Genomic DNA, 21960 nt, shown 5'->3' on the forward strand with positions numbered 1-21960 from the left:
ACGTGAAAAATACCTTTGTAAGAGTAAAAATAAGACTCCAACTATCGTTCAAGTTTCTTACATCTAGATTTACTATGCGTTAGTAGATATTTAAGTATTTCAAATTTCATGCACTTTTGTCTAAGATTGTATGTCCGATACACCCTTAAACACAATAGGAAAGATATATTTTGCGTAACGTGAAACTAATTTAATAAAATTGAAAGTTTAATCAAATCTCAAGGAATACAATTTTTATAATAAACTTTCTTGTTGCGCGTTAAAATCGTTACACGTAATTTATAATTTATATGTCTTTGTATATACATAATATACTTTGAAATTATTATATTTTATGCAAATTCTCTAATCCAATTTATTTTCCAATCTCATATTATGGCGCAACCAATAAATTTGCCATCCAGATAAATGTATTGACTGAAATGTCGATATAAAAACCGAGGTTTAATATTTGAGTTAAACAACCGTTCAGTAATGTAGTAGAAGTATTAAAAAGTAATTCTGAATTTTTTGCAATTCTTTTTAAAGCTAAAATAGTACAAAAATTTAGATTGGACAACAAGCAGATTGCCGAAAGATTAATTAAATGATATAAGTTTTTAATCTTCTTTAATTATCAAATTTTAAGATTAATCAAATTATTTACGCTACGCTATGTTAAAATGTGTATATATCGTAATGCGTTACATGGCAGCTGCCATAATCTCTTGCGGCTATTAAATTTTCCTCTAACCGCAAATATGGCCCGTGAAAAATGCAAGGACAGTATTATCCTTTCTTTTTCATGCGACTGTTAAGTGCTCTATTTTTTTTTTTTCAATGCGAAATTGGTGCTATGACATTCTGCAGTAGAATGTGCTTTTCGCATTACCACGAAAATGTTCCGTTCGTCGAATATAACAGGAATCATCGAAAATGTTTCATCACGATTATCAAAGCGCATTAATTAAGCGTGGATTATCACGTGTGTGCACCGATATATAAAAGGTTTGATATACAGATGTCAAGCGCCAGCCGTATCGATTCGGCCTCATTTCGAAACTTCACTTCAGACTCTGAGAATATCTTTTTTTTTATGAACACATGAATATCAGTTATTCTTTCCTTAGAAACAAATTTACTTTAGTCTTACGCTACACTACTCTGCCGAGGCAGAAGGAAAGTTTTTGTTCGACATGAGTGTTGTATATAGAAAACAGTCAATATTACGTCTTTTAAAGAAAATCTCGCGTGCGGCGGTGCAATAAATTGCGATCTCCTCGGTATATTTGGTTAAGCGGAACTTTTTACTCCAGACTATTGAGTATTTCTTTCACCAATCGTCCCTCTTACATTCAGTTTATCAGCTATTTTCAGCATGAAACATTTTTGTAGCTATAAAATTAAATCAAGATTGAATTTATGCTAACTACGTCCAATTTGTTAAATTCCTTTAAATTCCGAAGTCACGTATTTATTAGAAAATTCTTCGCGCTTTGATAGTAAAATGAATGCTATTCTTCGTAATCTGGTTGTCGGTGTTTGGTTCGAATACTCGATATCAAAGGAGAATAGTTTTACGCAAACTTTGGCATCTGTGCATCAAATATATCTCGACGAGTAATCGCGCAGGCTCTTCGTTAAAGGAAGAACCCGGGTCCTCGTCGTTGAGAGACATCGGTACTAATCGCAAATCTTACATAGTAGTATCGTTTCTTAGACGGTAATCACAATGCGCTTAATGATGTCTTCCTTGTATAGACATACTAGAATAGTAAATACGTCGATTACTGCGAAAGTGTGTCACCTTAATAGCAGATCGAGAGGATGTTTCCTTTTAGTTAGGCCTTACCAAGCGAATCTAATTAAACTCTTAAACTGCTTATGATATACCGCAATGAATGTATCTGATCCGCGAAAGTCTAACACGAATTGTTAACGCGAAATTCTCCGAAAATTGCTCGCAGCCAATACGCATCTTGCGAGCCTCTCGTCGAAATCTTTGTCACATAACTTTCTCTTTCTCTGTCAGTTGTAGTCTTCTCTCTCTCTCTCTCTCTCTCTCTCTCTCTCTCTCTCTCTCTCTCTCTCTCTCCCTCTCTCTCTCTCCCTCCCAGCTAATTCGTTAAAAACCTTTGGATTTACAAACTCGCGCGGAATAAAGACGATCGGATACTCGGAAGAGCTAACCGACGTTCGTGAAAACCGGCCTACTACGATTAATCAGATCAATTGTCGACGCGTCTCTCGATGATGCGTTCTCAGGCATTCCGATTACCTCGTAGCGAGAGAGTTCTGTCGAAGTCTCTACATTCGCGCGCGCCAAAAAAAAAAAACGCGAGCCGTGTCACGTTTATAAATAGACATATACGACGTGTAATCGCGTATCATAGATAAAAACTTGCGACAACCTCGAGCATAGCTCGGGCCTCTAATCGTAATCCCAGCGAGAAACGATAATGAATTCGACATCAATTCGACGTCGAAATGATGTCTATTCGATGTACTATTTCTCACTGGGAATGTGTGCGTGTGCGTGTGTTTTATTCAGAGCGATAGCTCCTCGCCGACAAAACCTTTCCTATGGTGTTTATTGTGGCTGCGACGACAATTTGGGATTGGCGTATTCGTTTTCTCACGCTTTCGTCATCGCGTTACGCTGTCGTCACTCAGGCTCGCGCGTAATAGAGTGCAGGATTCATGAGATAATATATCCGTTGCAATTATTGCGGATGGTGTGGTGGTATCGTGAATACTTGCCCGGGCCATCCTCGCCGGGTGATACGTGAACACCTAGCGTCGTCGTTCAGGCATCGTTCTCCGTTCGACGATTGACTCGCGATCGCGTTGCGTATGTACTACAGGTGTAGAAACGGTCGAAACTCTCTCCTCTCCTCGTGCGTGATGAACAGACGATATCCTTTGGGCGAATCCTGGATTTAATTCTCGACTGACGTCGAAACTTCCAATCGATAGGATAGATCCTACTCCGATGGTCCATCCACCGAACTAACAGCTGCATCTCCAAGCATCACCTTGCTGAGACGGTGACTGCGCCTTAATTATACTGTCCGCGCCTTCTCTCTCGGAAGCTTCAAACAGGCTAGCCTGCAATGGCAATTGTTCATCGCGTTTGAGAAGATTCGGTTCCGTTGAGTTTATAGTCAAAGAATGAGAGCGGAAGGAAAAAGCGTTTCTCTTTAAAATTCCTATCGTTATGGAAACTTGACGAAAAGTTTAACGCTAGAAGTGCCAAGAGCAATTTCAGTTTTCTTTTGCGCTAAAAGAAGACTAAATTATGGAAATAAAGAAAGCGATGAAGAACCAAAGAATTTACCAAGCATAGGGAATTTTAGAATTTTTAGAATCCTCCCTTTTGCAAGAAGTAGGATATCATTTAAAAAAGTAGAAACGGTTAACTTTCTTTATCCAATATGCAATTTAAAGGTGTGGCTTTTTAATCGCACGAAAATATTAGGGAGACGATTCCGTAGCAGAAACAAGTAGAGATTAACGCAAACGAGTCTTACCCGGCGGCCCCGTTGTTCCCGTATTCTTCTGGCTAAAGTGAGGAAGGCCTCCTCGATGTTGATATTTTCCTTGCATGACACCTCGAAGAAAGGCATATCGAAATTTTCGGCGATCTTTTGACCTCTCTCGGCCTCCACTGCGCGCTGCGCGGTCGCGTCGCATTTATTCGCCGCCAAAACTTTTACCACGTCCGGTGACGCGTTCTGTGATGTAAATGATAGAATAGCATGATTATGAATCGCAAATCTCGAATACGACAATTCTGTTGCATGCAGATGACTACGAATCGATCACGGAAACCTTCCCTCGTGAAATAAATTTCTTTATGAATCTAGTAGCTTAAAAAAAAAGGCTACTGTGACAGAATTATCGATATATTATACACTATGGTTCAAATTTTTTTCAAATTGGCTAAATATATGGAATAAAAAGTCCTAACATTATAAATAATATGTCAGTAATTCTTTAATTTCTTTTGTTTCTTTTACTTTTTTTTCCTTTAATTTCTTAAGCTTAAGTTGAATATCCTGATATTTATCTTTATGTGTAATTTAAATGTGTAAAAGAATTTTTAATTTTGTACAACGGATTCTGAAAAAAATTAGAACCTGCACTGTCGGTAATTCCGACACGCCACATCCCCTTAATTCATTAAACTCTAGACTTAACGCGCTTAATTGGCCGCTGTACGTGTAACTTGTATAATCCTCAAACTTTATCAATCTTTATCAACGTTTCTCACACTTTTTTCATTTGAAGTTTTTGAGTCGTGATTTTATTCAAGCGATCTCATAGTACTTTAAATTCCATTTTTTCTGGGCTTTTTAAGGTCCGTTTTTTAAACGCGGTCACTTTGAAAGTAAAAAAGCGCAGGTTTATTTTCGTTCGCAATGTTCTATTTTTAAAATCGGTTTTAATCTTACTTCTTGGATATTTCGTAGCCAATACGACAGATGGTTGAAACTCTCCAAACTAGTAACGTCGTACATCAAAAGGATTCCCATGGCACCACGATAGTATGCCGTCGTTAAAGTTCGAAATCTTTCCTGGCCGGCGGTATCCCTTTTAAAGAAGATGCATTTACAAATCTTTTCTGCCATTTTTCTTATCTCGTTTATATACACGACACTTGTCACTTTACAAGCAGATTGCGAAAACTCGAGAAAATTAAAAATAAAGCCTTCTAAAAAAAAAACTCTGGGTTCTTTATTTGATTTTCAAATGTTACTTGAGGATTTCCAATAAAAACAATTACAATAAAAATGAAATATTCAATTTTTAAAATATTAAATGTTTTATTTAATATTTCTTAAATATCTATTTAAAAATGTTTTAGTTTTAAATGTTTAGATTTAAAACAACGTTTACAACTGTTAAAAATTTTAGTTTTAATATTCAGTTTTAAGCCTAAAGCATTGTTTAAAATAAAACATTTTTTAGTATTTAAAAAACAAGGAAACAAAACATTCTCACATCTTTAAATATTTCTTCTTTAAATGTAAGAACTCGCGGCAGAGAGGACTAATTAATACTTACCAGATTTGCAATTTAATCGGCGTTCCGTCCAAGTTAATGATCTTCTGTTTGAAATCAATACCTGTGCAGACACATCCGTCTTTTACATCTTTCATCGCGTGCAAATATTGTTGGGATATTTAGACATTTGAAAAAATTCCAATGTTCAAAGAAAATCAAAACTCGAGATATATTTCAATTATGTTTGTAGCATAAAACAATTAGATAACTATCATTAATTAGATGGCCATTGCAACAGTTTATATACCAGAATTTCATACATTCCTCGCGTGCATAGGATGATTAAAACCTTGCGTATATGGGAACTGAATTACATGTTGTAATGGAAAACGCGGAACAAACGCGGAACAGACACGACTATAGAATAATTTCATGTATAAGGAGAGCATACAACTTTAAAGCATTTTTTATAATTACAAGATTACAATTTGTTAGGACATTGCAACAAATAATTCGCTATGGAAATTTAAATTAAATTTCCAAGTCGAGACGGAAACAACCGGATAATCAGCTGATCGATGCTGACTCAATGTACATTTTATGGAATATGTAAGTAAGTCACATTCGCCATCGATTCACATTTAACTAAATTTAGCGAATAGATTGTTACATTATTTATTTTCGACTAATGTATAAACAATATTGAATTTAAGGTACAAAGTCGGTTTTGTTTCTCATTATTTTACAGGAAACAGAGAAAATGAGGATAATGCGTTAATTAAACGCACGTTATAAAATTAAAACCGTGTTATAAAAATAAATCGAGCTGAAAATTACTTTCTTTCCGATACACAGTACGTAAGAAATCTTTATTCAAGACAAAGACATGACCCGATAACAATCGAGAATTAATTAACGACTACCTGTGTCAACTGCAGATATAGCGTTCGTGGTATATCTAAAGTAAAATTAAGACGCGTGACTTTATTGTCACCAGGGAAGATGAGCTGTCGTAAACCAGTCGCAACTGGCGCCAAGACACGTCACGTCAACGATCAACCAACAACAAGTCGCTGAAATGACTCACCGACGCGGGTGAAACGGGGGAAACCCGGCGTTATATTTTCATTACGATCGTACGCATACGCGTGTCTCCTCACCTATCGTCGAGATGTAAGTGTCGTAGTACCGTTCGTCGCAGTAGCGATGCACGATACAAGTCTTGCCGACGTTCGAGTCGCCCAGCACCAGGACCTTGTACGTGGCTGCGAAATCCAACGCCATGTTTGTCGTGGGTCTCGGGCGGTTTTGAACTGTTGTTGGGTCGACAACAGAGTCGTCGGCCGGGGGTTGTTCTTCGCGGACGCCTCCCGGGGGAGGAGGGGTGCTGCGGGGGTGGAAGATCGATTCGAGGCTTGCGCTTTAGACCCTCATGTACGACACAGGGTTGAAGGTGTCCTCACAATAGTCTTTGACTTTTCGTCGCTCATGCGCGGCTTTTAGATGCTAAAAGAGCTAGCGTATACCGCGGAGATGTGTATGTGATGTAACCACAGACTTCTATAATATACTAGACTGCTAACCTTGATTCCCTAGGCGTACCAGTATATCATGTACATGTTGTACATGACTGAATAACCGATCGGAATGTGTCATCTACTATGTATGTTGTACATTGTTCGTCAAGTGGAATGTATATGTACATATATATATATATGCCAATAAATGTCACATATAGTTGCTACGAGTAATTTGTTGACATTTTTAAAATGTTTATATATATATATATATATATTTAAAAAATGATACTTAATAATACTAATAAATATCATTAATATTAGGTTATTTTATACAAAAATGCTCTTAAAATGAGGTTATATTATTTGTCCTCTAGTTTTAATACTTAAACGAAAAGAAATGTATACCGCTTTCTTATATATATTTGGGCAGCCTTTTATCACATACCTTGGTTATTGTCATTTTATCTTTTTCTTTTATATTACAAGAGCAAAAGAATGATACGTTTAACGCATAAGTACGCATAAGCGTCCAAGGAGAACGCTCTCATAATCACATAATATATGTATATATTGTATCATACATCTCACTCACTCCTCTAGTAATCCATAGTCGTAGGACTATAAAATATTAGCCACATTCCAATCGGTAATTCAGTCTGCCGCCTATGAGCTCCTATTTGTACATACTTTTCGGGTACACACTAAATGGAGAATATATAACGAGCCTAGCAGTCTAGTATATTATAGAAGTCTGTGGATGTAACAGACACGCGAGTGTCTGCTGCGTGTCGAGGATAAGGCCGATTGACGGAACGACGACGGTGTCTACCGGGAGCAATATGCAACACTACGGCCGCATGTACTTATAATACATGCGACATACTAGAGAATGCAAGACGTTTTCTATTTTTCTCTCTTATTCTCGCCCGAGTCTCTTCCTCACACATATTATGTAATAAGCACAGTAAAATGGGATATAATAAAAAGTAAATAGTATAATAAAACTTTGCGCGTCTTGCGGAATAATTCGATCCGCTGACGCGAAGATTCGACGATCCGCATGAAGGATCTGCGTGTATAGAGATGTAATAGGGATATCGAGAATGATTAAGCAATTATTGGAAATTAGGCCGTTTTATTTCAATTGCATTACCAATCAAGACAGCTTTCTGACTGAAATCGTCAGACTATGTATAATCGTATCGACAATATGCGTACCTATTACTTCGCTCCGTTTGATAACAAAATATTATAAGAATTAAATTCGAAAATTTATGAACGTTTGACCGCTCTATTTACTCTACATATCGCAATACGCTAGTTTGTTTACGTGATGAAATATCTATTTCCTTTTCTCAAGAATTGCTACAATTATGTTTATAATATATCCCCGGTGAAAATTTGTTTTAGAATTTTTCAGAATTTCTATTACGTTTACAATTTTTTCCAAGAAAACTTACAAAATCTGAAAAAAAGTTTAAGGTATTTTTTCAGAAACCTGAAATATGAAAAGTTCTTGGAATAATGTGAAATATTATGTAAATTTTTTTCACCAGGGAATCCCTAAGAATCAGATAATGATGCTTGTAACTACTCAAGTACTTTTTGAAAATGGCTTTACCGCAACGTATATATCCTACAATAAATATATGTATAGAGATATATAACAATGATAAAATTAGTTTTGATACTTTGGTGATGTATGTTTCGTTAATGAGGCTACATTATCTACCAGGATATGTACCTCTGTTGCACAGATAATATTGCAAATGTTAACCATCAGATGTTTCATTAGTTGAAATAAATGAACTTCCAATTACCAGATTAGAAGTAAGAGATCAACGTTTTAGTGTCTTGTATACAACATTAAAAACTAGCAAATCGATGTTATTATTAACGTGTTTGAGAATTTTCTTTGTATTCTTAAATTAGTATTTTCGAAATAACAATCTCTTTGTTTGACATTAAAATATATGAAAATTGTTTTTGTTCGCAATTGCTTATCGCCTTAGTTAACAATAATCATATAAATAATATATTATGTGTAGGCACTTTAAGCATTGTAACCTGTATAAGAAGTTAGGATACTATTTTTGGTTAGCATTGCCTGTAAGTTGTACAATCTTACCTGTCGCGATAACATTTTATGTAGGCTATCTACATGATATGTTCTTAATTAATGTAATACTTAATTTACTTAGAGTAATACTGTAGATGCTATCGTTCGCAGTCTATATAACATGTCCTAATTAAAGCCTTCGGCACACGATACGATTTTTCATGCTAGATCGCATACGAGGCATCTTAATATGTATCCTGATTGGCTCGGATGATTATGTCACCAATCGTAAGCCAATGAGGATACGTAGCAAGACGCCTTGTATGCAATCAGGCATGAAAAATGTGCCGAAGGTTCAAGTTTTAACATTAACAAAGTCTTCAAGTTAATACAATTTCTATCCTTAGTAAGTCTTGTATAAAGATTTGAAATTTAAATCTCACATCATGATATAAAATTATAAATACAATAAAAATATAATCTTTCATAAATAATAGATTTTAGTTTACATAAATAATAAAGTACGTAATAAAGGACGGTAGCTTAAAACCTAAAAAAAATATGTAGGCTATCTGAAGTATATATACAACTCAAGTTCAGTCGAATTATGTTCGAAAATGAACACATTTGTTAACGGTAGTGCCATCACGGGACATCTTATACGATATGAAAATTCATATCATGTTTCCGCGGTAATAATCGATCTGTCACAAGAACTAATAAACGTTTGGCGTTGGTGTTAGACCGAATTTTTTGCATCGCGGATTTTTTCCGCTTTTAGGAAGAATTAAATTAACGAAGGCTCTTCTCGTCCAAGGAAGAATAGAATCGAATCGCCCATTCTGTACAATATGTTGCTTTCCATGATGTAATGTTACAATAAAAATGACCAAATGCATAATCCAATCATCACGATGCTTGACATATACACTAACGAGTTAGGCAGATGGATATTGTAAATACTCTCCCATTTAATTAGTAATAATGGAACGACGAGGTGGAGAACATCCGGTATCATGAAACCCAGATCACGTATGACCTTCGTGCAAATTAAAAACAAGTTACAAAATGTTTTTTTCACTGTTATTCATGCATTACCAAAAAGGTCATTAAACTGATTTAATTTTTCAATTTAATTGTATTTCTTTAAGAAGTATTTGTGCATGGAGAATTTTCTCTTAGAATTTATCTTTTTAAAATCATGGTAATCATGGACAACACAGACTTTAAAGAATTTTATTATATTTTTAGTAAAAAATAAGTATAACTTCATTAAATTATAAAAATTTTTATTATTTATAAATATATTTTTTCATGATATATAAATAGATTATAATATTATTATAATATAATATAAAAGTTTAGGATTAAATTTTACTAAAAGAACGAGAAAAATAATTTTACTTTTTGCTCTCTGTCTCTCTCTCTCTCTCTCTTTCTCTCAAGTGGCAATTAAAATTATTTTTTATAGTTTTTAAAAAGATACTGGAGAGACAGGTCTGTTTTATTGATTAATAGTTTTCGTTATAAGAATTCATATTATTGCTTTTATAAATTTGAAAATCTTTTTAATAATAGAAGTATATGCATTACTATTAGTTTAGATTGTAAATTAAAAAAAAATTTACATTAAAAAATTATTTTTCAATTTTTTAATTTAAGCAAATTTTAGTTTATTGGAAACATATTAAAATTAGTGTAAGGCTATTCAAAAAGGAATAAAACAACTTTGAGATGTTTTGAACGCAAAGTCTTGAGACGATATAATACTATTAAACATGTAGTTTTCATAAATTATTCATAAATTATTATTATTGAGTTTTATGAACATATTATTTTTTATTAGTAAAATATGTTAGTGTTCTCATCTCTAATAAGTTCATGTTCTGCATGATAAAAAATTTTTAAAAGCTATTAATAATGTAGAAATTGAAAGATATTAAATTGATGAAAACTATTTTAAATTTCAACTACGGCAAGAGCATTCATTATTTCTTTTAAGGACTTTTTCCCTAAAGTATTTTATATTTTATTTTAATACTTTATATATAGTATAAAAATTGTAAGATTTGCATAATAAATTTCTTTTTACATTAAGATCTGCAAGATTAAATAAGGTCTTCATTTATTAATTTGTCTTATTCACATATCAATCCATTTTTAATATTACTTATGTTACTATAATTTTATTCTTTCTTTAACATATCATCTTTACCTTATCTTCTTATATGTTTAATAGTTTTATATGCTGATGTGTTTTAATACTTTTCTAATAAAGATAATATTGCCTGTTCATCTGCAACGGGTCTTAGTGCAAAATAATAATTTTCCTGTCAATTTATATATTTAATATTTCTAACTCATAATTGCGCGCACATTTTTGTCAGTTTTGAAACGCAATTACTAGCCAGATATTGGTACTCAAAATAATACTCCTGACTAAGATATTATTTTTTGCAATAAATTATTTAGTTTTTTGGGGAGGAGGGTAAAAGGATCTTGTAGATGCCTTTGAGCATCAATATCTAGCTAGCAACTGTGTTTCAGGACTGAGAAGTGTTGCTGCACGATTCATATGAGTTAAAAACGTTAAATTCACAGAAAAATTATTATTTAGTATTAAAATGTACTGCAGAACGAATGAGCAATATCTTTCACATTTGTCGAAAATATTTATTTTATTACTTTTTCGATGAATTAAAATTTTTTAAAAATCAGAAATAGATTTAGTAGCTCAAAAACTACAAAAAAGTACACCAATTTTACTTGTTACTGTAGAGGCTAAAATTGGTCCATTATACCAATTACTTTACTAAATTTTACTAACGTAGTAAAATTTTTCAAACTCCATGTTGTTCCACAATTACTATAATCTTGAGGGTAAATTCCAAGAAAAAAATTGTCTTTGTGTACATTTGATTTAAATACATAAATACTTGAATTAAAGAAGTTTAATCAAGTTGTAAAATTTAGATCAATAACTTTTCTCAGCTTGAATTCTTACCTGGTGTGCTCGACCCTCTCCTCTAACAACATTCGCAAAGAACTGATCCCACCCGCCAGCCACGATATGCAGAAGAGCTATCGCAGCAATGCCAAAAGCTTTTTTGTGAGTTATAGGATTCTTCTTGTCCGCGAGGTGGACTACCCAGGCAGTGGATATCAGCTCAGTGATGGTAAAGAACAACTGATGATACCACTGGGAGTAAAAGTCATCATTCAAGTAATTAATGTAGACCCACCACGCGTAATAATGCGAGAACAGAGCAGTAGAGAAGAGGAGCATCATGGACTGTCTGAGTCTCTGCTTGAATGCCAACCTTGCCAGGTACTTCATTGTCTCGTAAAACACAATCACGCCAACGACAATAAGCATCCATATTTTCAACATGTTTGTAGTGGCATTAAAATACATGTGTTTGTAGGGAGCTATACCAGATTCATAAGAGCCTGTAAAAAGATTTCAATTTATATGGCTAGATATGCAATTGTCAATTAGCAGCATTTAAACATGAAAACTGATTTTACCAAAGTATCTAAAAATATAGCTAGATACAGATATAAAATTAATTTTGTTAGGTAGCAAAATAATTATGAAAAATGTTCAAGCATGGTGAGTAAAAAGCTTCAGTGTTTTACATATTTTGATAATCCAACAAAATTACTTTCAAATCTGTGTCTATATCTTAGTGTAGGTACTTCAGCAAAGCTTCTTTTCCTATAGAGATGTTTGTAAAACTTTGTTAATCTTTTTACCTTTAAAGACAGTGTCCCAGCACGAGCAGGAGCAGTACCGTTTATCCACAACCCTTGCATAATCCTGCCAGAAGTAATATAAAGTTACAATCTGTAACGGTGGAATTGTTAAGGGTCCTATGATGCCCACAAATCTCGCGCCGCTTGTTGCGATGTTTTTGCACAGAACACGCTTCAGCATCTTTAGTAGACCCATTTGTTCCGATTTGTGATGTATTACGAGTAAACAGATTTTGGCAATTTGGAATTTTTTTGCATTTCATAAATTGGAAAGATTTCCTTTATCACATATGCTGTTATCATATCGTAGATAAAAATGATACCTAGCGTTGTGCATTGGCACTTGTGGTCACTTTGCTTACATAACCAAAAATAACGTAAAAACATATTCGTGGAAATATTTAGCTATAGTTTATTATTTTATAAATAAATCTGACTTTTATTTTAGAAATGCCATTATCGTCTTCACTTTAAATAAACAAAATCTATTGTAAACTGTCTGTGCATCTCACGAAAACTCCTGCGTCTTGACATTTCTGGATGTTTTTTTTTATTTCAAAATTAATGTACAGTGAAACAAATAAACGAATTCCACAACATAAAGTAATAGCTTAACTCTCTATATGTAACGAGTCCTCGACTATAAAACAGCGGGTTAATAAATAAAAATGAAAATAAAAAAACTGTTCAACGTTTATTGCAACACACGTGTTTATTTCACACAATGCGCATCGTTGTCGTGAATATCACACGGTACAAATTGGCATTGAAGATTCCTCGTCCGGATTTTTTAGCTATTACGTCATGGCGAAAATATGTTTATTTAGGTCGTAGCAGGCTGCACAGAAGCTGACGGTGCTCCCCGAGCGGATAACTTCGTTTTGAGTTCACATGTCAACGAATCCGACGATTTCACGTGCATGCAAGATGAGAGATGAGAGTGAGAGGTGTTACGGCCCGCTTTTGGGTGATCCCGGTGATCCTCAGCTATAAAACGCCTCCTGAGAAATTGGACATGAACTACCTAGCGAATGTCCATTTTTTCAGGCAATGTCCACAATTTCTCGGTTGTGTTCCGTGCTATGTCCATAATTTTTTGGTTGCGTTTCGTGCTATGTGCACGAAGCGACAGCTATACCAGAGTGAGAAGCCTTTGAGTATATATATATATATACTCAAAGGCTGGTATTCATAGTCGAATCTTATTTCAAGATCGTCTCAAGCAATATCTTAAGATGCTAATACAGCTCTGTGATTGGCTGATGGCATCTTAAGACAGTACTTAAGATGATCTTAAATATAAGATCCGACTATGAATACTGGCCAAAGTGATCGAGAAGCTTATGAAGGGTGCTTTCCATTTAATGACACAAGTCGACACAAGTGTCATTCTATCTTTGTTACTCATTGAACATAAAAAAAAGATAGAACGATGCTTGTGTCGACTTGTGTTACTAAATGGAAAGCACCCGAAGACTAGAACCAGGAGACCGAACTAAGCCTGATTTTGCCTCCAAAAGTGAGGCAAAAATCTGTTAGAAATGTAGTACCAAATGATAGTGCTGGCGACAATGATTTACCGGAAAAATATAAAATATAACGACGAATAATTGTAAGAACTCAAATATTTGACAATAAATACAAATTTATAATAAAAATCTTAGCAATTTTACATTTTAGAGTACTTATCCCAGTTTTCTTATACCAATATTCCGGTGTAATCCCGGTGTATCAGCATCGTCAGCGCCACCATTTGGTACTACATTTCTAACAGATTTTCGCCTTACTCAAAACGTCAAAATCACGGAGATCGGTCTCCTGGTTCTAGGCCGGAATTCATAGTCGAATCTAATTCAAGTTCCAGCTTAAGCACGATCTTGAGACGTCAATGCTGTTATTTCATTGGTTAAGTAAGTCTCAAGTCGGCTCGAAGCTAGACTTAAGACAATGCTTGAGCTTAAGATCGGTCTATGAATCCCGTCCCTAGTCTTCATAAATAATACAAAGAGGAAAGAAAAGCTCGAGCTGGCTCGAGCTTGGGCCGCGTAAGCCCCGAGTCTTCTTTCCATGGTGTTATTCTCATCTCGTTCGTTCCTATTACTGTTTCGCTCGCTCTCCTGGCTCTTGTAACTATCTCGTTCGCTCTCGTTACTTTTTTGCTTGTTTTCATATAAAAATTGTTGCGTTATCACTCCTTCGCTCTTATACCTTTCCGTTCGCTCATACAACTGTATTTAAAGATTAGAAACTTATATAATTTTTTAAATTATATATTGCTCTTTACCATATATAAATTATATTACACACGTATAATATATTTATTTAAATTCGAATTTGTGGGCTAAACAGAGGAAGCCATTTGACCGGTCGCTCTGTGCATAAACATATAGAGAGATTATGGATAGATGTATTTAAAAAAGTGGTTGATTTTTTTGATAACGAATTTTTTGCATTGGAAGAGGATAGCTTGTTAGATATCAATAATGAAAAACATATATTTGCAGTACAAGTTTATTTGACATATATAAATAAAAAATTGGATATATTGACAAGCATGGAATTTCCATAAATTAAGAACAAAACAAAATAAAACTCCTAGGCAATTTTGGTTGTCTAGCATACTAAAAAATGCTAATAGTGAACATACCGCTACGCGTGAAATTTTTCAGAATCAATCTAACTTGTACAATAGAATTATCGATGCTTTCGATATAGATGATTTTAACATTGCGGTTGTTGCCCATAATGATAAAAACAATTCCAACTTAACTGTTTAATTAAAACTCAACGAAGATCGAATGAATTATATAGCTAATGTGTTAGATAATGCTTCGTTAGATTATAAGTCAAAGTATGTGCAGATAGTAACATATTTAAATACTTTAAACAAAATAAATGATTAAATTAAAAATACGTTTTATTTCTTTCCAACTAATTTTTAAGTAACAAAATCCAATATTTTTTTTTCTTACAAATATGATTATAACACAAATGGACATTTCTAATTTACAAATTTAATTTAGAAAAGTTTATTGCTAATAATGTAAATTTACGACGCATATATTAAGAAATTATGATAAATATAAAAACTAAACTTATTAATTAATAAATCACTTTAAAATTTATAACTTTAAAAGTACTTATTATAATGAAGTAAATTGTTTTCTGTTGACATAAGAAATTAATATGAAAAAGACATGTTTACAAATAAGTATACTAAAAAGATTTTATTTTCCAAAATTGAATCGAGAAGTTTTTAATTCTTGATAGGAAGAACAGGTTGTCGATAATTCCAAGACATTTGAACATGTATGAGCTGTAGGAAAACCTGAAATTTTAAAGCCCACAGTTATTTTATCAGGCAAGTGTAGCGATGCAGTTATAAATAGTAACATTTTTGAAAGATTTTCTTGTGTCAAATTTTTTATATAAGTTTTAAAAAAGTAAAAAACTCGAGTTTGAACATTATTCAATTCTTCTGGAACAGTCTTCAAAATAGTTACAACCTTATTTGGATTAGCAACTTGTTTTTCAAATAGAAAATTTATTTTAAAAATTAGTCAAGTCTGTAAAAAATTTCTTGCAAAATAATGGAATTCCATTTTTAATTTTTTAAATAAAGTTGACTTTTTATGCATAATGTTTTCCGCTATAATGCTAAGCTGCTCTTTTATTTCCAATAGTTTTAGATTCTTTAGAAGTCCATAAGCTGCAAACAGGTCTAATAACATGTCTTTTTCAAACGAATTTAATTTTTCAAAGGAATTATTTGCTTTGTATATCAACGTTGTTCCACTGATGTTAAGGGGTTAAACCACTCTAGAATTTTTAAAAAATGGAAACAAATTTTTTTTGCTTAAAAGGTGCCTAGGGGTCTTAGAAATAAGATACAACATTATTTATAAGGAGGGGAATTTTTTAAGTGCCTGTATTTTAATCCCGATCAAAGTCACCTGCTGCGCGCTCAGAGCAGGTATAAGACTCGACGCGACGCGCTACAATTTTTATTATTTGGACCAGAAAAGAAGAAAGAAGAAGAACAGAAGAATGTCAATTTGAAAAGCCAATTACGGGGCAGGCATCGCAGATTGAAAGTATATCAAAAATTTTCATGATTTTCTCATAAGTAAAACTTTAAACGCGTTTTTCTCAAAACTACTTTTCTCGAGCCGACCGGAAACATAACTCGCTCAATTCTTTACCGATTTGCTTGAAATTTTTACTATACATTCTAAACAACATTATCTAGAGAAAGACGTACGGATTTTTTTAATGATGCATATTTCTTTAGTTATAAACAATTTAGTGCCATTTTTTAGGTAAAAATTTGACTTTTTTTTCAAATGTCCATCATTTTTGCAAAAAGTGATATAAAAAAAATCCGTACGTCTTTCTCGAGCTTTTTATATGTAACTTTTAATTTTTGTTCTAAGTTCAAAATTGGAGAAACTTTTCCGGCCGCGGAGCACTTCGTGTCGGCGAGCGTTGCCATCAACTAGCTGTACAATTGGCATTTTGTTTTTAATTGCCTTATAAAAATTTATTCTCATACTTCGATGTATAGGCAATAAAGACCCATAAACATATTTTTCATTTTTGTCATTGTTTTCCCGGAAAAAATTCTTAAAATTAGGTTACTTTTCGACGCTCTAGAGTGGTTTAATCTCTTAAGAAGTGAAAAAAAGTCTTCCAATAAAATTTGTTTCACTTCTTTATTTAGCGAACCCAATTTCAAATATATGGATTTACATATATCCGTTGGGATTGACCTTGTTAACATAATAGTATGAGCTAAAATTCTGCCAATAATTAGAAAGTTTTCATCTAAACCCTTCCTTATTTTTGATAAAGATAAGAAAAGGACTGATCGGTTCTCTCCTCTAAAGAATTCGGGCATGTTTTTTCAAAAACTCGGAAAATAATTCCTTCATTAAGCCACCATAATCTAGCCCTAATTCATCTTTAAAAGTGACCTTTTTTGTACTAGTTTCATCTTTATATAATGTTAACATTTCTTCGATATTTTCTCGTTTGATTGTAACGTCTGTACTAATTATTTCTCCATTATTAGGTAGATCTGGGTACTCAATATCCATTTCGTTGCTAAGTTCTTGACTTACTTCTATATATCCGTAATTGTCCAAATTTCATATATCGTAAATTCATCTGTAAAAAAAAAACTAGTATTGTTAGCTTCATACCAATAGTTTTTGTCTTTGAAATTTGATTAAAGTTTTATTTTTTAACAAAAAAATTTAATAAAAATAAAAATTAATTAAATATTGGATCGAAATGTGAATATTATACGAAATAAGATAAATAATACTATTTTCCGGTTGAAGCAACTCTAACAATAATTTGTATCAATTATTGTAATATTTTTTAAAATTATTATAGATTGCGTGTCGATATGGTTGTTGGCATCTTTAAAATAATTGATATACATTATTTTTAAAGCATCAAGTTCTGCTTCGATCGGAAACGGCATTACTTCTCTTATTTTATTTAATAACAATTTAATTTGCTAAAATTTCTATGCTTTATTATTTTTGCCAAATAATAAATTAACCCACTTGAATTTTCATTAATTTGAGAGGCTTGTCTGTTAACAATTCTATCCTGATTCTGAATACTTTGATTTGAAACATCCTCATCGGATTCATCGTTACTTGGTTGTGATCGAGAATCTGATCGTCGTATGATTAAAGGACGTCTTGTAGTAGCTGATCTTTTGTGTCTGTTATGTCCTAAATCTGTCAATGAGTTTTTGTATGACTCATCAACATTTGCATTATTTGCTGTTGTATGATCAGGACAAGGCAAATCTCTATTTGGGATAATAATAATCATTCCTCTAGGCACTTCCTTCATTAACTCTTCAATTGTATTTACTGTTAATTTTATTATCTTCTTGTCTTGAGTGTTTTTGCCGAAACGAAAGCCAACCGATTCTAATTGCACTCTTGGATACATTTCGCAAATACATCTTTTGATTCTAGTCATCGACCAATTCAATTTAAATTCCACTGTTTTCTTACCTGCCAATAACAAAAAATTTTAAATAATAATATTAAAGCTTTTTTTGTTGTAAAACCCAGTAAAAAAGTTTTTTTATACAAAAGCACGTATAAATATATAGAATTATGGAAAATTATGTATCACATGTGTACATACATTATATATTTCTATATAAATTCTATATAATTTTATAGATTTATACATACAATTATATGGAAAAATTTTTTGGGGGGGAAAAATTGCTCATATATTATCAATATGTAATTAAATATAATGATAAATGATTATACACAAAATAAAATGGAGTAAATGAGAGTCAAGCGCGGTTAAAGAAGCGCAAAGTTTTTATTCAGTTTTCTAATGAAATTACAAAGTTTACAAACGTTTCAACACTTTCAGAGTCATCTTCAGTGTACACAATACCATTTGAAAAATTACAAAAACTTTTTGCACTTTTTACTTCCTATTGACATTCCACATGTTTAGACTGGTGTGGGCTTTGTCCAATCTGGTTGTAAACCTGAGTGGTGATAATATAACTGCACGCCAGGAGTTGTGAATCGAATGTGAGTCATATTTTCAAGAGTGTAGTATCGCAAGAATGAAATAAGAATAAATGCATAATTTAATAAATAACTTAAGAATAAATAATTTATAAAATCTAAATATTTTAAATGCCAATAGGAGTTTGTGGAAAATATTTTTGTAATTTTTTCAAATTGATATTGTACACTGAAAACGATTAAAAAAAGAGTTGAATTTCTAAGTTTTGTAATTTCCTTTGGAAAATGAATAAAAATCTTGCGCCTCTTTGACCACGCTTCTGAAATTTACTGCAAGTACTAAAAATTTATAATATATGTAACGCAAGCTATAGATTTTCAGTGCTCGCAGTGTATATCGAAACGTAGTCATGATTATAAATGAGCAATTTTTTCCCTTCAAAAGTTTTTCATGTAAAAACATGTATAAATCTGTAGAATTATATATGAATATAAAAATATGCATGGATATAATTAATATTTAATTTTATATAATTCTATATGTTTATTAGAATTGGGTAGTAACTATTTAGAATGTTAAGACTTAAATAATAAAGTTAAAAATTAATAACTTTTAACTTAACTTAGTTGACTTTAAATGATTTCATTTTTAATTCAACTAGTTGTTTTCAGAATATAAACTTTAACTTATTAACTTTTATCTTAAGTTAAATTGTTAAAATTATCTATATAAAAGATAATAATTATAAAAGAAAAACACAAAACAAAATATTGTTTTTGTTTCCTTTTAAACTTAATTAACAAATAAAACATTAAATTTATTTGATGATCCATTATAATTGTTTTGAGTAATCTAATTTTTAAAAATTACGACTTTCTAATTTAATATAAGTAATGCTTTTCAAAATTAACTTTTAATTTAACTTAATTTTTATTTTAAAGTAACTTTTAATTGAGTTGGTTTTCTGTTCATGTAACTTTTAACGTAATTAAATAAATTTTATAAATTATTAACTTTAACTTAATTATTTTGAAAAATATATTAACTTGTCCAACTCTGACATTTATACATGCTTTTGTAAAAAATCTTTACCGGAAAAGTATATATTGTGTAATAATGTTTACCGAAACCATTTTCTTGTAAATATATACATTCGGTTACAGATGGATAATAATCAGCATTTGATTTTTGTGATAGGAAAAGAGTGTATTTTTTCGATGTTGGTTTTTTTTTTGATCGGCCGCTCGGACTTCCCAATGATTGAGACGAAGGTCGAAAATTTTCTCTGGTAGTTTGTGTAAGTTGAGAGCGTTGCTGTCGAAGCAGGTTGCTGGGAACTCTCCTTACTGAATTTGGAATAGTTGATGATAGAATTTCGTCTCGGCTATTCATCTGAGATACAAAATAAGAGACAAATACACTTAACTTATATAATATATTGTTAGACATAAGCACAGATGATATCGCTGTATTCAATTAGCTTAAGATATTAAAAAATTAAGATCTCTCTCTCTGTTATCAGTTGTTTGACAACTTAATCATAACCTATCTTTTCGTGATTTTGTCTCATTCTTAATTTTACGTCTATTACTAGGTGTTCTCATTTACTAGTATTCTGAATCGCAAATGCTACTTTGTATATCTTTTTAATTGAACGTATGACATCTCTGAGGTCATCAAACAAGGATAACTAGGGTGCGTTCGAGAAGACGCTATTAGCGCTATCAGCATCAGTCTATCTTCATTACTCATTAAAAGTAGAACAAGAATAGACTGATGCTGATAGCGCTAATAGCGTCTTCCCGAATGCATCCCTAATGCGAGAGACCAGGACCTTTTGACATGTTTCCTTTGACAATTACCTTTGACAATAAATTGCAGAATCGTACTTCTGATCTGAGTAAAGATCACTCGCACGCTCCTTGCTGTGCCGTTCCTCCGACTTACACGACGTCGACGACGTCGACGACGACAAAAACGATGAATAGCACGCGTCGATATTTATTCCGTATTACAATTATTATTCGCTATGAAAACAATGGCATGCTATGAAATCTAAAGACCAAAGCTGACCTGATGACCACTACGGCACAATTCAGATGGATTCAGAACGGACTTTCACTTCACTGAGAAACGACGTCCATCACTTACAGGCTTACAGCCATTATAGCAGAGAGGAACCTGAGAGCGGCCACTGCGGCCTTTTTTGTGCGACCGATATTTGACTAGCATCAGCGCCAAACGTGGATGTAAAGTCCGTTCTACATTAATCGCAGTCGCCAGTTGCAAATTGCAACACCCAATGACTGTCAAGCTTTAACTAGAAATTAAGTGCTTATTGGATGTCGCAAGTCGCAACTGACTGCTTGCGATTAGGCCTGGGGCTCGATTCTTGAATTCATTTGCAAGAGAAACATATTTGCAAATTCTGTTCTTATAGAAAAGTTGAAAATTTATTGGCTATTGTATGGCTTTTAACCAATAACCTGCAACTTTCTGTTAGAGAGGGATTTGCGCATACGTTTCTTGCGATGAATTCAAGAATCGACCCCGGGGCTATCCTCTTGAATCATTCGCAAGAGCAAACGTATTCGCAAATTCTATCTTACAGAAAGCGGAAATTTATTGGCTATCATATGGCTATTAACCAATAAACTTACAACTTTCTGTTAGAGCGAGTACTTGCGTATACGTTTCTCTTGCGAATGACTTCAAGAATCGAGCTCCTGGTCTACAATGGATGTCGCAAATCGTATCGTAGGAAATTTAACCAATCATGTTCGCTTTTCTTCTCTCTTTCTTCTCTAAGATCAACTATTGGCTAGATTTCTTACGACACGACTTACAACATCCATTGTAGATCAGGCCTAAAGCCAAAGGCAGAGAACGAGACGTAGGTATTGCAGTCGTAGTCGTAGGGTAATGCCCAGTCTACAATGAGTCGTTGGTCGTTGGTCGTAAGAAATTTAACCAATCACAGTTGATCTTAGAGAAGAATAACCGAACATAATTGGTTAAATTTCTTACGACCAACGACCAACGACTCATTGTAGACTGGGCATATGGCAAAGAAAAACGTAAGTCGTACATGTCGTAGTACACTATTCTAGATTCTAG

At 32.9% G+C, this 21960-nt stretch overlaps 3 protein-coding genes across 4 annotated transcripts; all 3 read right to left on the reverse strand.

The window, feature by feature from the left end:
- Window positions 1-805: 805 nt before the first annotated feature.
- Window positions 806-7473, reverse strand: LOC105840553 (ras-related protein Rab-8A). The gene is made up of 5 exons (XM_012687511.3): window positions 6147-7473; window positions 5047-5107; window positions 4434-4572; window positions 3510-3713; window positions 806-3087 (listed from the first exon to the last, which is right to left on the reverse strand). The coding sequence occupies exons 1-5, from the start codon at window positions 6268-6270 to the stop codon at window positions 2989-2991; spliced, it is 627 nt and encodes a 208-aa protein (XP_012542965.1). The 5' UTR covers window positions 6271-7473; the 3' UTR covers window positions 806-2988.
- Window positions 7474-7624: 151 nt separating this feature from the next.
- On the reverse strand, window positions 7625-13428 carry LOC105830879. The gene is made up of 3 exons (XM_012670539.3): window positions 12322-13428; window positions 11570-12015; window positions 7625-9604 (listed from the first exon to the last, which is right to left on the reverse strand). The coding sequence occupies exons 1-3, from the start codon at window positions 12515-12517 to the stop codon at window positions 9440-9442; spliced, it is 807 nt and encodes a 268-aa protein (XP_012525993.1). The 5' UTR covers window positions 12518-13428; the 3' UTR covers window positions 7625-9439.
- Window positions 13429-15521: 2093 nt separating this feature from the next.
- On the reverse strand, window positions 15522-21045 carry LOC105834589. 2 transcript variants are annotated; one of them, XM_036291913.1, is made up of 5 exons: window positions 20706-21045; window positions 19968-20235; window positions 17895-18359; window positions 17442-17487; window positions 15522-15649 (listed from the first exon to the last, which is right to left on the reverse strand). In XM_036291913.1, exons 2-4 carry the CDS (start codon window positions 20233-20235, stop codon window positions 17444-17446), a joined length of 777 nt encoding a protein of 258 aa, XP_036147806.1. In that variant the 5' UTR covers window positions 20706-21045; the 3' UTR covers window positions 15522-15649; window positions 17442-17443. The 2 variants fall into 2 exon arrangements, with proteins under 2 accessions (XP_036147806.1, XP_036147805.1); XM_036291912.1 differs by having other exon boundaries at window positions 15534-17487; window positions 20706-21044.
- Window positions 21046-21960: the final 915 nt, after the last annotated feature.

This window comes from Monomorium pharaonis, chromosome 9, assembly GCF_013373865.1.
Source record: "Monomorium pharaonis isolate MP-MQ-018 chromosome 9, ASM1337386v2, whole genome shotgun sequence".
Taxonomy (NCBI): domain Eukaryota; kingdom Metazoa; phylum Arthropoda; class Insecta; order Hymenoptera; family Formicidae; genus Monomorium; species Monomorium pharaonis.